Source organism: Oncorhynchus gorbuscha, unplaced genomic scaffold, assembly GCF_021184085.1.
Source record: "Oncorhynchus gorbuscha isolate QuinsamMale2020 ecotype Even-year unplaced genomic scaffold, OgorEven_v1.0 Un_scaffold_1227, whole genome shotgun sequence".
In the NCBI taxonomy this organism is placed as follows: Eukaryota; Metazoa; Chordata; class Actinopteri; order Salmoniformes; family Salmonidae; genus Oncorhynchus; species Oncorhynchus gorbuscha.
This window is the reverse complement of record NW_025744547.1, coordinates 79,155-94,983: the sequence shown is the minus strand read 5'-3', so window position 1 is coordinate 94,983 and position 15,829 is coordinate 79,155. Positions and strand designations below refer to the sequence as shown.

The window sequence follows — 15,829 nt, the reverse complement described above, 5'->3', positions numbered from 1 at the left end:
AGCAGGTGTATCTCACTGATCATCCCTAAAGCCCACACCTCATTTGGCCGCCTTTCGTACCAGTTCTCTGCTGCATGTGACTGGAACGAATTGCAAAAATCGCTGAAGTTGGAGACTTTTATCTCCCTCACCAACTTCAAACATCAGCTATCTGAGCAGCTAACCGATCGCTGCAGCTGTACATAGTTTATTGGTAAATAGCCCACCCATTTTTACCTACCTCATCCCCATACTGTTTTTATTTATTTACTTTTCTGCTCTTTTCCACACCAATATCTCTACCTGTACATGACCATCTGATCATTTATCACTCCAGTGTTAATCTGCAAAATTGTAATTATTCGCCTACCTCCTCATGCCTTTTGCACACAATGTATATAGACACCCCTTTTTTCTACTGTGTTATTGACTTGTTAATTGTTTACTCCATGTGTAAATCTGTGTTGTCTGTTCACACTGCTATGCTTTATCTTGGCCAGGTCGCAGTTGCAAATGAGAACTTGTTCTCAACTAGCCTACCTGGTTAAATAAAGGTGAAATAAAATAAAAAAATAAAAATGTGACTAACAGAAATTGAATAGTGTCCCTGGACAAAAGGGGGTGTTACGGATACAGTTATCCTGTGTGTGTGTGTATCCTGTGTGTGTTTCTTTTCTCTCCTTCTCCCCTCACAGGTGAAAATCATCACTCCCCAATCAGTCAACAATCAATCATCAATCAGAAGACATACCTCCTCCTATTTCCTGACCTATCACAGTTCCTTCCCCATGGTTTAAAAACCCCATCATTTGTTTGTTCTAAAGCTCAGCTCAATCTCTAGCTCAATCTTTCTGTAAATGCCATGTCTGTAGGTCTCTGTGTTTCACTCTCGCTTTGTGTCTTAACCTCTCTTTTGATTAAAGCACCTCCATAGCACTTTGTCATCACCTGTGAGTATTGTTTTTGGTTATGGTGTTTGTTTGTTGCTGGTGGGAAAAAGGGGAAACCAAGACAAGTCGCCCATGGGCATACACTACCCGTAGGTGAACTTCGTTAAATACACTAGGTAGAACTGGGCGGACCACCCACTGTATTTTTGGTTAGTTAGTTAGCTGTTAAAGTAGGCTAGTCTAGCTTAGGGGTGTGTTTCTGTATATTTATTGTTTCTTTCCTTGGGTCCAGCTCAGCCCCTTTTCCTGCTCCCCCCCATTACCGTGTGTTTATAAATAAACCTAGAGTTTGACGGTAGATTTCTGTTGTCGTGGTTATTTCGTGCACACTTTTACTTTGTCACAATAATAATTTGCATGAGTTATGTTACGGGTCTCATTACCATCCCCCCTAGACTGTCGTGCCAAAAGGGATTCGTAACAGGGGATCAAAATCAAGTCAGTATTTGCATTAAGTACTGCAGTGCATCTCCTCCTCATGGACTGCACCAGATTTGCCAGTTCTTGCTGTGAGATGTTACCCCACTCTTCCACTAAGGCACCTGCAAATTTCAGGACATTTCTGGGGGGAATGGTCGTAGCCCTCACTCTCCGATCCAACAGGTCCCAGACATGCTCAATGGGATTGAGATCCGGGCTCTTCGCTGGCCATGGTAGAACACTAGCATTCCTGTCTTGCAGGAGGGTCATGCTGGAGGGTCATGTCAGGATGAGCCTGCAGGAAGGGTACCACATGAGGGAGGAGGATGTCTTCCCTGTAACGCACAGTGTTGAGATTGCCTGCAATGATAACAAGCTCAGTCCAATGATGCTGTGACACACCGCCCCAGACCATGATGGACCCTCCACCTCCAAATCTATCCTGCTCCAGAGTACAAGCCTCAGTGTAACGCTCATTCCTTCGACGATAAACGTGAATCCGACCACCACCCCTGGTGAGACAAAACTACGACTCGTCAGTGAAGAGCACTTTTTGCCAGTCCTGTCTGGTCCAGCGACGGTGGGTTTGTGCCCAAAGGTGACGTTGTTGCCGGTGAAGTCTGGTGATGACCTGCCTTACAAACCCTCAGTCCAGCCTCTCTCAGCCTATTGCGGACAGTCTGAGCACTGATATAGGGGTTGTGCGTTCCTGGAGTAACTCGGGCAGTTGTTGTTGCCATCCTGTACCTGTCCGCAGGTGTGATGTTCGGATGTACCGATCCTGTGCAGGTGTTGTTACGCCTGATTTGTTTCACACTTTTTTGGTTACTACATGATTCCATATGTGTTATTTCATCATTTTGATGTCTTCACTATTATTCTACAATGTAGAAAACAAAAATAAAGAAAAACCATTGAATGAGTAGGTGTGTCCAAACTTTTGACTGGTCCTGTATATCCAAAAAATATATGGGGGATTGGAAATGATGCAGGCAATTACATTGTTGGAAGCTGCAATCTATCTGCAATATTAAAGCGGATCTATCCCATAAACATCAACTGGTCTATATGTTGTGGCTCTAAACCCTTGCTGGCCTTTGAATGAAGGTGTACCCATTTTATAAGATGCTATAGATTAGTTTAGTTGAGTGTTAGTGTGTATGTGTGTGTGTGTGTGTGTGTGTGTCAGACTTCTTTGTTCCCCTGCTTGGCCAGGCCAGGCAGGTTTTATCTACAGGAAGTGTTTAGGCCAACTGAGCCTCATGTGAGCCGTACTTCCTGTCTGCAGCACAGATAAAGGCAGCATTCAGCAGCGTTCAGAGTGGGTCTGATTGCAACTCTAAACACCCTTTAATGCCTGGCAGTTCAAACATAGGGACATAACCACAAATATTCAGAAGCCTTGATAGAAAGGAGCACAGTCACTCAGATGAATCCAACTGAAGAGTTGAACCCATGTGTTCAGCTGACTGGGGTTAATGACCACTAGGTGCTGACCACAGTGAGATCTGCATCCAAATAAACACATTCATTTCCCTGACCAATGTGGTTGTAGTGTGATCACATCGGTAATGTATATTGCTCTATTCTATTTCTGTGGGTGACTGTGTACCGAGCTCAATACCGACATGGTATGCACAGAACTCCACGCACGCACATACACACACGCACGCACACGCACGCACGCACTTGCCCAGACAGACAGACAGGGTTAGACAGTGGCTAAGTGTTCCCATGCCCTCTGTCATCCCTCCAGATCAGTTGTTTTGTTCCTCCATAAGAGCCAGTGCCTAAGTGCTGTGACTGTGCTGTGGTGTCAGTCAGTCAGGGAGTTGTACAGTAAAGAGTGATGTTTTAGACTGACTTGGTTTAATGAAGCTCTGTAATAACACTTCCCCTTCCAAAATAAGCCCCAATCACAAGACAGAGGAAAGGCAGAGCCATGTGACAGGTCATGTGACACACCACCACTTCCTGTTCTAAATGAGGCCCTAGGTCAACAATGACGGGATGGAGATTTGCATGAATGAGTATGTACAGTACAGTTAGACGTGTCCAGTCTTATGAATCTTGTGGATGGGTCATTGTGTGTGAGTGTGTGTATTCCTACCTTGGTGATCTCGGGGTCAGGACACTGACTACTCATATACTGGCAGTCATCCCTAGTTCTACAGATGTTGTCACACCAGCCACACAGATGACCCTGGTCCTCACGTCCCCAACACTGGGAACAATCCCCACTGCCGACCCCACAGTTGTACACCTCCACTGAGAGAGAGAGGGAGAGGGAGAGGGAGGGGACAAAGGGGAGGGCTTTATTAACACAATACATTCTGCTAGTACACATAGGCTATTTGAAAGGGCTCCATTACATCACTGCACGGGCTGCGTATATCATACTGAACCTATGAAACAGTGAGGGAAGACATAACAGAAACCCAGGGAAACAGAGAGGGAAGACATAACAGAAACCCAGAGAAACAGAGAGGGAAGACATAACAGAAACCCGGGGAAACAGAGAGGGAAGACATAACAGAAATCCAGAGAAACAGAGAGGGAAGACATAACAGAAACCGAGGGAAACAGAGAGGGAAGACATAACAGAAACCCAGAGAAACAGAGAGGGAAGACATAACAGAAACCCAGAGAAACAGAGAGGGAAGACATAACAGAAACCCGGGGAAACAGAGAGGGAAGACATAACAGAAACCCAGAGAAACAGAGAGGGAAGACAACAGAAACTCAGAGAAACAGAGAGGGAAGACATAACAGAAACCCGGGGAAACAGAGAGGGAAGACATAACAGAAACCCAGAGAAACAGAGAGGGAAGACATAACAGAAACCCAGAGAAACAGAGAGGGAAGACATAACAGAAACCCAGAGAAACAGAGAGGGAAGACATAACAGAAACCCAAAGAAACAGAGAGGGAAGACATAACAGAAACCTAGAGAAACAGAGAGGGAAGACATAACAGAAACCCAGAGAAACAGAGAGGGAAGACATAACAGAAACCCGAAGAAACAGAGAGGGAAGACATAACAGAAACCCGGGGAAACAGAGAGGGAAGAAATAACAGAAACCCAGAGAAACAGAGAGGGAAGACATAACAGAAACCCAGGGAAACAGAGAGGGAAGACATAACAGAAACCCAGAGAAACAGAGAGGGAAGACATAACAGAAACCCAGGGAAACAGAGAGGGAAGACATAACAGAAACCTGGGGAAACAGAGAGGGAAGACATAACAGAAACCCGGGGAAATAGAGAGGGAAGACATAACAGAAACACAAAGAAACAGAGAGGGAAGACATAACAGAAACCCAAAGAAACAGAGAGGGAAGACATAACAGAAACCCAAAGAAACAGAGAGGGAAGACATAAAAGAAACCCAGAAAACAGAGAGGGAAGACATAACAGAAACCCAGAGAAACAGAGAGGGAAGACATAACAGAAACCCAGAGAAACAGAGAGGGAAGACATAACAGAAACCCAAAGAAACAGAGAGGGAAGACATAACAGAAACCCAGAGAAACAGAGAGGGAAGACATAACAGAAACCCAGAGAAACAGAGAGGGAAGACATAACAGAAACCCAGAGAAACAGAGAGGGAAGACATAACAGAAACCCAGAGAAACAGAGAGGGAAGACATAACAGAAACCCAGAGAAACAGAGAGGGAAGACATAACAGAAACCCAAAGAAACAGAAGGGAAGACAGAAACCCAGAGAAACAGAGAAAGACATAACAGAAACCCAGAGAAACAGAGAGAGAAGACATAACAGAAACCCAGAGAAACAGAGAGGGAAGACATAACAGAAACCCAAGAAAGAGAGAGGGAAGACATAAACCCAGAAACCCAGAGAAACAGAGAGGGAAGACAAACAGAAACCCAGAGAAACAGAGAGGGAAGACATAACAGAAACCCAGAGAAACAGAGAGGGAAGACATAACAGAAACCCAGAGAAACAGAGAGGGAAGACATAACAGAAACCCAGAGAAACAGAGAGGGAGGACATAACAGAGACCCAGAGAAACAGAGAGGGAAGACATAACAGAAACCCAGAGAAACAGAGAGGGAAGACATAACAGAAACCCAGAGAAACAGAGAGGGAAGACATAACAGAAACCCAGAGAAACAGAGAGGGAAGACATAACAGAAACCCAGAGAAACAGAGAGGGAAGACATAACAGAAACCCAGAGAAACAGAGAGGGAAGACATAACAGAAACCCAGAGAAACAGAGAGGGAAGACATAACAGAAACCCAGAGAAACAGAGAGGGAAGACATAACAGAAACCCAGAGAAACAGAGAGGGAAGACATAACAGAAACCCAGAGAAACAGAGAAACATAACAGAAACCCAAAGAAACAGAGAGGAAGACATAACAGAAACCCAGAAACAGAAACAGAGAGAAACAGAGAGGGAAGACATAACAGAAACCCAGAGAAACAGAGAGGGAAGACATAACAGAAACCCAGAGAAACAGAGAGGGAAGACATAACAGAAACCCAGAGAAACAGAGAGGGAAGACATAACAGAAACCCAGAGAAACAGAGAGGGAAGACATAACAGAAACCCAGAGAAACAGAGAGGGAAGACATAACAGAAACCCAGAGAAACAGAGAGGGAAGACATAACAGAAACCCAGAGAAACAGAGAGGGAAGACATAACAGAAACCCAGAGAAACAGAGAGGAAGACATAACAGAAACCCAGAGAAACAGAGAGGGAAGACATAACAGAAACCCAGAGAAACAGAGAAGACATAAGAAACAGAAAACAGAAACCCAGAGAAACAGAGAGGGAAGACATAACAGAAACCCAAAGAAACAGAGAGGGAAGACATAACAGAAACCCAAAGAAACAGAGAGGGAAGACATAACAGAAACCCAGAGAAACAGAGAGGGAAGACATAACAGAAACCCAGAGAAACAGAGAGGGAAGACATAACAGAAACCCAGAGAAACAGAGAGGGAAGACATAACAGAAACCCAGAAAACAGAGAGGGAAGACATAACAGAAACCCAGAGAAACAGAGAGGGAAGACATAACAGAAACCCAGAGAGGGAAGACATAACAGAAACCCAGAGAAACAGAGAGGGAAGACATAACAGAAACCCAGAGAAACAGAGAGGAGAGGAAGACATAACAGAAACCCAGAGAAACAGAGAGGGAAGACATAACAGAAACCCAGAGAAACAGAGAGGGAAGACATAACAGAAACCCAGAGAAACAGAGAGGGAAGACATAACAGAAACCAGGAGAAACAGAGAGGGAAGACATAACAGAAACCCAGAGAAACAGAGAGGGAAGACATAACAGAAACCCAGAGAAACAGAGAGGAAGACATAACAGAAACCCAGAGAAACAGAGAGGGAAGACATAACAGAAACCCAGAGAAACAGAGAGGGAAGACATAACAGAAACCCAGAGAAACAGAGAGGGAAGACATAACAGAAACCCAAAGAAACAGAGAGGGAAGACATAACAGAAACCAGGAGAAACAGAGAGGGAAGATATAACAGAAACCCAGGGAAACAGAGAGGGAAGACATAACAGAAACCAGGAGAAACAGAGAGGGAAGACATAACAGAAACCAGGAGAAACAGAGAGGGAAGACATAACAGAAACCCAGAGAAACAGAGAGGGAAGACATAACAGAAACCCAGAGAAACAGAGAGGGAAGACATAACAGAAACCCAGAGAAACAGAGAGGGAAGACATAACAGAAACCCAAAGAAACAGAGAGGGAAGACATAACAGAAACCAGGAGAAACAGAGAGGGAAGATATAACAGAAACCCAGGGAAACAGAGAGGGAAGACATAACAGAAACCAGGAGAAACAGAGAGGGAAGATATAACAGAAACCCAGAGAAACAGAGAGGGAAGACATAACAGAAACCAGGAGAAACAGAGAGGGAAGATATAACAGAAACCCAGGGAAACAGAGAGGGAAGACATAACAGAAACCCAGAGAAACAGAGAGGGAAGACATAACAGAAACCAGGAGAAACAGAGAGGGAAGATATAACAGAAACCCAGGGAAACAGAGAGGGAAGACATAACAGAAACCCAGAGAAACAGAGAGGGAAGACATAACAGAAACCCAGAGAAACAGATAGGGAAGACAACAGAAACCCAGAGAAACAGAGAGGGAAGACATAACAGAAACCCAGAGAAACAGAGAGGGAAGACATAACAGAAACCCAGAGAAACAGAGAGGGAAGACATAACAGAAACCCGGAGAAACAGAGAGGGAAGACATAACAGAAACCCAGAGAAACAGAGAGGGAAGACATAACAGAAACCCAGAGAAACAGAGAGGGAAGACATAACAGAAACCCAGAGAAACAGAGAGGGAAGACATAACAGAAACCCAGAGAAACAGAGAGGGAAGACATAACAGAAACCCAGAGAAACAGAGAGGGAAGACATAACAGAAACCCAGAGAAACAGAGAGGGAAGACATAACAGAAACCCAGAGAAACAGAGAGGGAGGACATAACAAGCCCAGAAAAACAGAGAGGGAAGACATAACAGAAACCCAGAGAAACAGAGAGGGAAGACATAACAGAAACCCAGAGAAACAGAGAGGGAAGACAACAGAAACCCAGAGAAACAGAGAGGGAAGACATAACAGAAACCCAGAGAAACAGAGAGGGAAGACATAACAGAAACCCAGAGAAACAGAGAGGGAAGACATAACAGAAACCCAGAGAAACAGAGAGGGAAGACATAACAGAAACCCAGAGAAACAGAGAGGGAAGACATAACAGAAGCCCAGAGAAACAGATGTGCATGTGCATGTTCCAGCACCTCCCACAGAGAAACCATTTGTGCTTCTGTGTTTTGATGACTGAGCAGTGAGTATGGTATGAAGCATTAGTCCTGTAGTTAAGTATGCAGTTCTTCTGGCTGTAGGTCAGCCCTTCTGCTCTCAGGGCTCACATGGCAAATACATGGCCTGTTAACATTGAGAATATACTGGCATCTGGGAGTAGGCTTGTGTGTGTGTGTGTGTGTGTGTGTGTGTGTGTGTGTGTGTGTGTGTGTGTGTGTGTGTGTGTGTGTGTGTGTGTGTGTGTGTGTGTGTGTGTGTGTGTGTGTGTGTGTGTGCGTGCGTGCGTGCGTGCGTGCGTGCGTGCGTGCGTGCGTGCGTGCGTGCGTGCGTGCGTGCGTGCGTGCGTGTGTGTGTGTATTCTTACCATTCATGGGTTTTGGGCTGTCAATGTATTTGTCCAGGTGTCCCTTTCTCCGCAGGCTGAGCTGAAACACCTGACTCCTCTCCACTGTGGTCAGCTGCATGGACAGAAACAAGCTCGCTGATTGGCCATACACTAAACATCTTATTTCTGACTTGCACCTTCACCAAGATTGTGTTGAGTGACACATGCTCCTAGGAAGGTGATTGGTTGTACGCACCATCACTCCACTGCACTTGACCTCTGAGACACTGTTCAGCCATCGAGCCTCGTACCGCTGCTCACTCCCAAAGTCACACTCAAGCTCCTCCTGCTACAGAACAAAACAAACCGAACAGTCCTCATGAAAATAAAACCTTCATTTAGAAACCAATCAGAAGGCTGCCGCAGTCTGACATCACCCAGGAAAGCAGGGGTTTGTGGAAACACATTTTGGTATAGATATTTTGCCTTTATAAATGTTGCTAGGTCTTTATTTTCCCCATCCTAGCTTGATTGACAGTCTGTTTCTGCTTCAGCCGACTGCTTTGCAATTGGATGGATCCATGCCAAACATTGGCAAGACAACATTGGCTAGACAACATTGGCAAGAAAGCTACAGCAGCAACAGCCTGGCAACAAGGTTACTCCATGTTTTCACATAGTTAATCATGTTTGTATTGGAGATTGGAGATGTCTCTTTGTTCAGAGGATGTGCTTGTTCTAGTTCCATTATCAGCATAGTGGCTGTTCCATCTAGTTGAGCTAGATACCCATTAGTCGAGCAGGGTTGATCTTCCTGGGTTCATTTTATACATGTACGAACACTATGTAGGGAATAGGGTGTCAACTGAGACATAATAACAGGTACCTGGCTGGGATAGAACTGTGTCCCCCTGAACAACTCTGGTAACCATTGACAACCCTGGGAGGGGAAGAATGCAAAACATCTAAATAGAAGAGGATAATTGTCCCTGCCAGGCAGAAATTCAGAATCATGTATAATTCATGTTCATCATATTCATCAACATCTGGATGGTAAAGTGTGTGTGTGTGTGTGTGTGTGTGTGTGTGTGTGTGTGTGTGTGTGTGTGTGTGTGTGTGTGTGTGTGTGTGTGTGTGTGTGTGTGTGTGTGTGTGTGTGTGTGTGTGTGTGTGTGTGTGTGTGTGTGCGTGTGCGTGTGACTCTCTATCACAATATAAATCCAGAGGGAGAGTGTGTGAAAGGGCACAGGGTTATAGTTACGACTGACCAGACCTGGCAACTAGTCAGGGATGGAATGTCACATGCTAACAGACAGAGTCAGACCCTCATCACAGATACAATATCAGCTTCTGGCTCACATTCAATATGTTAGGATTAGGGTTATACAGACTGATCTGAAATCAGTGTCTGAAAGTACAAAATGTACAAAAGTAGAAAGATAGGGTGAATAGTACTAAAGATTGCTATATGTTCTTTGAATGTCTCCATATGTCTGTAAATGACTGTATACATACATAAGACATCTGTCTCTAACTGAATGATCGGCTATGAAAAGCCAACTGACATTTACTCCTGAGGTGCTGACCTGTTGTACCCTCTACAACCACTGTGATTATTATTATTTGACCCTGCTGGTCATCTATGAACATTTGAACATCTTGGCCATGTTCTGTTATAATCTCCACCCAGCACAGCCAGAAGAGGACTAGGCACCCCTCGGGGCCTGGTTCCTCTCTAGGTTTCTTCCTAGGTTCCTGTCCTAGGTTCCTTTCTCCTAGCCAGCGTGCTTCTACATCTGCATTGCTTGCTGTTTGGGGTTTTAGACTGGGTTTCTGTACAGCACTGTGACATCGGCTGATGTAAAAAGGGCTTTATAAATACATTTGATTGATTGATTGAACCTGGTGGGAACAGAGCTATGAGGTGAGAACCTGGTGGGAACAGTCAGCTACGAGGTGAGAACCTGGTGGGAACAGAGCTATGAGGTGAGAACCTGGTGGGAACAGACAGCTACGAGGTGAGAACCTGGTGGGAACAGTCAGCTATGAGGTGAGAACCTGGTGGGAACGGAGCTATGAGGTGAGAACCTGGTGGGAACAGTCAGCTACGAGGTGAGAACCTGGTGGGAACAGACAGCTACGAGGTGAGAACCTGGTGGGAACAGTCAGCTACGAGGTGAGAACCTGGTGGGAACAGAGCTATGAGGTGAGAACCTGGTGGGAACAGACAGCTACGAGGTGAGAACCTGGTGGGAACAGAGCTATGAGGTGAGAACCTGGTGGGAACAGTCAGCTACGAGGTGAGAACCTGGTGGGAACAGACAGCTACGAGGTGAGAACCTGGTGGGAACAGACAGCTACGAGGTGAGAACCTGGTGGGAACAGTCAGCTACGAGGTGAGAACCTGGTGGGAACAGTCAGCTACGAGGTGAGAACCTGGTGGGAACAGTCAGCTACGAGGTGAGAACCTGGTGGGAACAGAGCTATGAGGTGAGAACCTGGTGGGAACAGTCAGCTACGAGGTGAGAACCTGGTGGGAACAGACAGCTACGAGGTATCATTTTGGTTCTAACCTCTCCCACACAGTCACTGCAGCTGTCTCAGCTCACTCCCACAGAGCAACCATTTAGGGATTGATGACTATGATTCCCACCAATCTCCCTCTAAGACCAAGAGTTACTTTAGTCCTATCCGGCTGTACCACATTTAGGATAATATCTAACAAGGGTAAGGGTATACTGTACCTGCTCCACGTTGCTTAGCGACAGGGTAAAGTCTTGGGTTATCCCTGAGGGTGATGGTGGAACATCCTTGGCCACAAGGCTTGGACAGGAAGCAGAATTCTGGAGGACAGGAGGTGACACAAACACTCACAGGTTAAAGAAAACAACGTAAAACACCTGTCCTGTTTATGTGGCTGAGAGGAGGAGGAGAAACAAGAGGGTGAAGTTCTGCTCTGCTCAGAGGGAAACAACAATATCCTAAAGTGGAGGAGCAGTGTGACACACCAGATGGCCAAGATGGCGGAATGATGGCAGGATGGGGCTCCAAGCAGAAGACCTGAACTCAGACTTTATTTCTGACCATCTTTACAGAACCTCATATCGGACTTTTACTTCAATTAAGATTGGACTTTTTTTCCCGATTAAGATAGGAATATTATTTTGATGAAGATATTACTTTTGTTTTTCATTCAGGACATTTATTGTCATGGTATGGCCCGACTAATTCACTCTGACTCACCTAACCACACTCCTCCAGTTGAGTACATCAGTCTCTCTGGACCCAATCAGACCCTCTCCTTTCAGAAACAGCTGCCTGTGAGTGGGGCTCCTAATAGTGGCAGAGGGACTTAGCTGTGTGTTAACACTCTTGGCTCTAACACCAAAGGCAGTAGAAGACTGGGGTGGCTGGCTGTACCACAGCGGTGATGCTGTCAGGGCATAGGTATGCTCTGAGGAGGTGAGGAGTGTCTAGGGGGGCTGTGATAGCTATAATGAACTTAAGGAGCTTGTCTTGCCGTAACATTACAATACTTAAAGGGATACGGGTTCTCATCACAATTAAAGCTTGTCAGATGTTCTTCTCTAGAGGTCTGAAAAAAAGAGGTTTAATATTGAGCTCAGTCTTCAATGACAGATTTGGACCATTTTGAAAACATCATTACTAACATTCATTTTCTGATAAAAGCACACTCGGGCACAGTACACACTAACTGGACACCATGGCAACCTTATACAGCATTGTACATAAGACAGGAAAAACTGTGAAACAGTGGACCCATTCTTCAACACACTGGCTCCAGTGGGCCTATCAAAAGCCACCACGATGAAGAACTGGGAGAGAGAGTTTTGGAAAGGTCAGAGAGGCTTTAACATGGCCCATTATCTCGTTGCGAGTATGTTAACCATGTCTCCCGAGGTTTTATGGGCTGTTTTAAAAATGGCTGACAACAGTAAGATAGCTTTGACCTGATATGACCACATGACTTGCCGGGCTGTTACAAGGCCAAATGAGAATGGACTGAGATCATCATAGGAGCTTGTGATTGGTTGCCACTGATCTAGGGTTTAGTTGAAGTCTTCCCCTCTAATGTTTACATCTAGTTTTGGACTTATAAATGAATGATATGTACCCATTGATTCTTGAAGAATATAACTTAGAAATGCCTCATGAGCTTAGTTCAACTGTTGTACCCATCAGAACCCAAAATATAAGCTTGTTTAACCTCAATGTTTGTAAACAAAGTATTTTCATTGAACCTTTATTTGACTAGGCAAGTCAGTTAAGAACAAATTCTTACTTACAATGACGGCCTACCCCGGCCAAACCCGATATGCAAACAAACACTGTATCAACACATGATTAAAACTAAAATGTTGACATCATGGATGGTCAGACTTGTATCCACAGCTTTGTTTATGCATTTGAGAGTGGTTACATTTCTTCAGTCCCACAGTTCATCGTTTTACTTAAACAATGGCGGGATGCCGTTTTGTTATTGTTTCAACTGCGGATTGCCCCTTTAAGGTCAGGACTAGTGAGGAACTGATCCATTCTTATTATTGCTACTTCTAATCTAGCCAGTATGTCTAATTGGAGTTGTTTAACACAGAGGGATAACTCACCTCTAGCAGGCTGGGTTTGGAGTCGTCTTTAGTGGAGAGGCAAGAGTGGCTGTTTTGGTCCCAGTAACATCTCCACCTGGTGCTTAGACAGCTGATACACCTGAAACACAGGACAACACACATAGATAACAATTAGACCATCTGACACGGGCCAAACACACACAGATGAGACCTGGAGCCTGTAGTAAACACTCAAACAAACCCAGTGGACAAATCAGTGGACGAAGCAACATGCAAGGTCGAACATGGTTACACTGGCACAGAGAGAAGATACTAAACAGAGAGCTCCACTATTCATTAGGACCTAGGTAGTCAGGAATCTCGGAGGGAGCTCTATGTGTGTGTGCGTGCGTGCATGTGTGCGTGATTGCGCGTGTGTGTATGTGTGTACTGTGTGTGTGTTTTTGCGTGTTTGTGTGTGTGTCTTCCCAGATAGCAGCCCAAATTGGAACACCTCCACTGTGTGTGTCTCTATTGCCTGCGGGTGGAAGGCAGATGTTCCAACACCTGGAGTGACAGCCCCTCCAGTGATTCCCTGTCTGTCTCCATACAACCATACAACCATGGGAGAAGGGGTGCAGCTTGCCGATTAAGATTGGAGAGATGGAGGGGTTTGCAGGAACGTGGAGTGGTGTGTCTGTGTTAGACTTGGGCGGTATATACTGTATACCGGGATATTTGGAAATAGCCACGAGATGTTTTTTTAATACCGTCAAAACTATTTCTTTTGAGTTTTTTCTACATCTGAATATTTGTAGCTACTTTTTTGCAAAGACCTTAAACCAATTTGTGCAATATGTTAGGAGATAAAGAAGATTGCGTTCTTAATTTCACCTGTCACATCATTTTTCATTGTTTACAAGCACCCAACGACGAGAGACCGGAGCCTTGTGAATCACTCACTGTTGTGCAGCACAAGCCAGGGGATTTAGTTACAGTATGGAATTCAAAACTAAATGTTTGCCAGCTAGATATCTTATAACTATTATGTTAACTGTCTAAAATGTGCTAAATGCTCTGCAGTTGTGCATTTGATTTGCTAATTTAGTAGTTAGTTAGCTATCTAGCTAAGTGGTTAGCTTCTTCCAAAATCAAGATTCTCTTGGTAGCAGCAGAGAATCCCCTCCTGGATCAAGAGCCTTGCTGTCTAATATTTGTTTTGTGTGTGCAGAAAACTGTGAGTAGCATTTTTGAGTTACTTGTATAACTTTATGAGCTGGGATTTCAGACCTGCAAATAGTTTAGGTCAGAGACTGTATAAAGTGTTTGCAATGTGCTTGTTAGCATTTAGTTAGCATTCTCTATGGAATTTTACATGTACTTGCTATCATTTATAACCTTAAGATTACAGAGGCTTTAAGATTACAGAGGCTCAGTGGGGTTTCAATATAGCACCTCTTGTGTTCAGAGCAGGTATTACCAAATATCCTGGTATGACAATCTGGATGCGGCCCAAGCCTTGTGAGTTTTCTGGTGGGGTGGGGGTGATTAGAAGCAGACAACCCACTCCAGGGACTCGTATTTATTTATTTATTTTTCACTAAATGTCTCACTCACAAACACACAGAAACACACACAACACACCCACACACAAACACACTTTCTAGCTTCTTGTCCTTTCTTGCTTGTCCTTTAGAGCCATCCTGAACCCCCCACCCCTGACCCTCACACACGGAATGAACATACCACACACACTGAATACACAGGTGAGCTTTTACTGTCAGGGCCTCTCAGTGAGCACTGTGGTTAAACACACACTCTCAATCATGTCTCTGTCAAGGAGAACACGAGAATAGACGTTATTAAATGGGGAAGGGGGCAGAGGGAGAACTGAGAGACACAGTGAGAAGGAGGGAGACAAAGGGTGAAAAAAAGGGGGAAAGTGTGTGAGAGAGTGAAAAGATAGAAAGTGGGGAGTGTGTAAAGAGAGAGAGAGAGAGAGAGAGAGAGAGAGAGAGAGAGAGAGAGAGAGAGAGAGAGAGAGAGAGAGAGAGAGAGAGAGAGAGAGAGAGAGAGAGATGTTTGGTCTGAGAGGAATGCTCCCCGTCTAGTTGTCCATTAGCGCCTCACCTAGAAACCACATCGACCCGGCTGTGAAAGAGCACTCTCAACACACACATACACACACCATTCTGAATACAAACACACACAGTACCATTTCAAAACAGATGCCAGACCCACAGAACCAGGCTTCAGTCCAAACGCAGTTTGAAATAAGCCCGTATCCGGTTACAGTGTTATGGTGAAATTCTAGTGGACACAGAGAGCCTCTCTCAGTCTTTCTGAAGTTATTAAGAGAGAGAGCATTTTATTTAACCTTTATTTAACTAGGCAAATCAGTTAAGAACTAATTCTTATTTACAACGATGGCCTACCCCAGCCAAACCCTCCCCTAACCCGGACGACGATGGGTCAACTGTGCGCCACCCTATGGGACTCCCGATCACGGCCGGTTGTGATAGAGCCCAGGATCGACCTCGGGTCTGTAGTGACGCCTATAGCACTGCGATTTCAGTGCCTTAGACCGCTGCACCACTCAGGATCCCACAGCTTGAAGTGACTAAATGTGGATAGAGTCTAATCTAATCTGCAGTCTTCATTTAGCAGCCCGGTGCTCTTCATGTGAGAATGGCACTTAGGGCATTATCACCTTCAGCAATACTTCACACTATCAGACCCCACTGT

General features: G+C 44.9%; 1 protein-coding gene across 1 annotated transcript in view; it reads right to left on the bottom strand.

Moving 5' to 3' along the window:
- The window catches only part of LOC124016934 (plexin-D1-like), a 136,611-nt gene that overhangs the window by 83,476 nt on the left and 37,306 nt on the right, over positions 1-15,829 (bottom strand). Inside the window, exons 8-12 of the mRNA XM_046332270.1 lie at positions 13,145-13,244; positions 11,261-11,359; positions 8,773-8,865; positions 8,556-8,649; positions 3,460-3,617 (exon numbers count right to left, since the gene is read on the bottom strand). Of these exons, the coding sequence (XP_046188226.1) occupies positions 3,460-3,617; positions 8,556-8,649; positions 8,773-8,865; positions 11,261-11,359; positions 13,145-13,244 (544 nt within the window). The remainder of the gene's footprint in view (positions 1-3,459; positions 3,618-8,555; positions 8,650-8,772; positions 8,866-11,260; positions 11,360-13,144; positions 13,245-15,829) is intronic.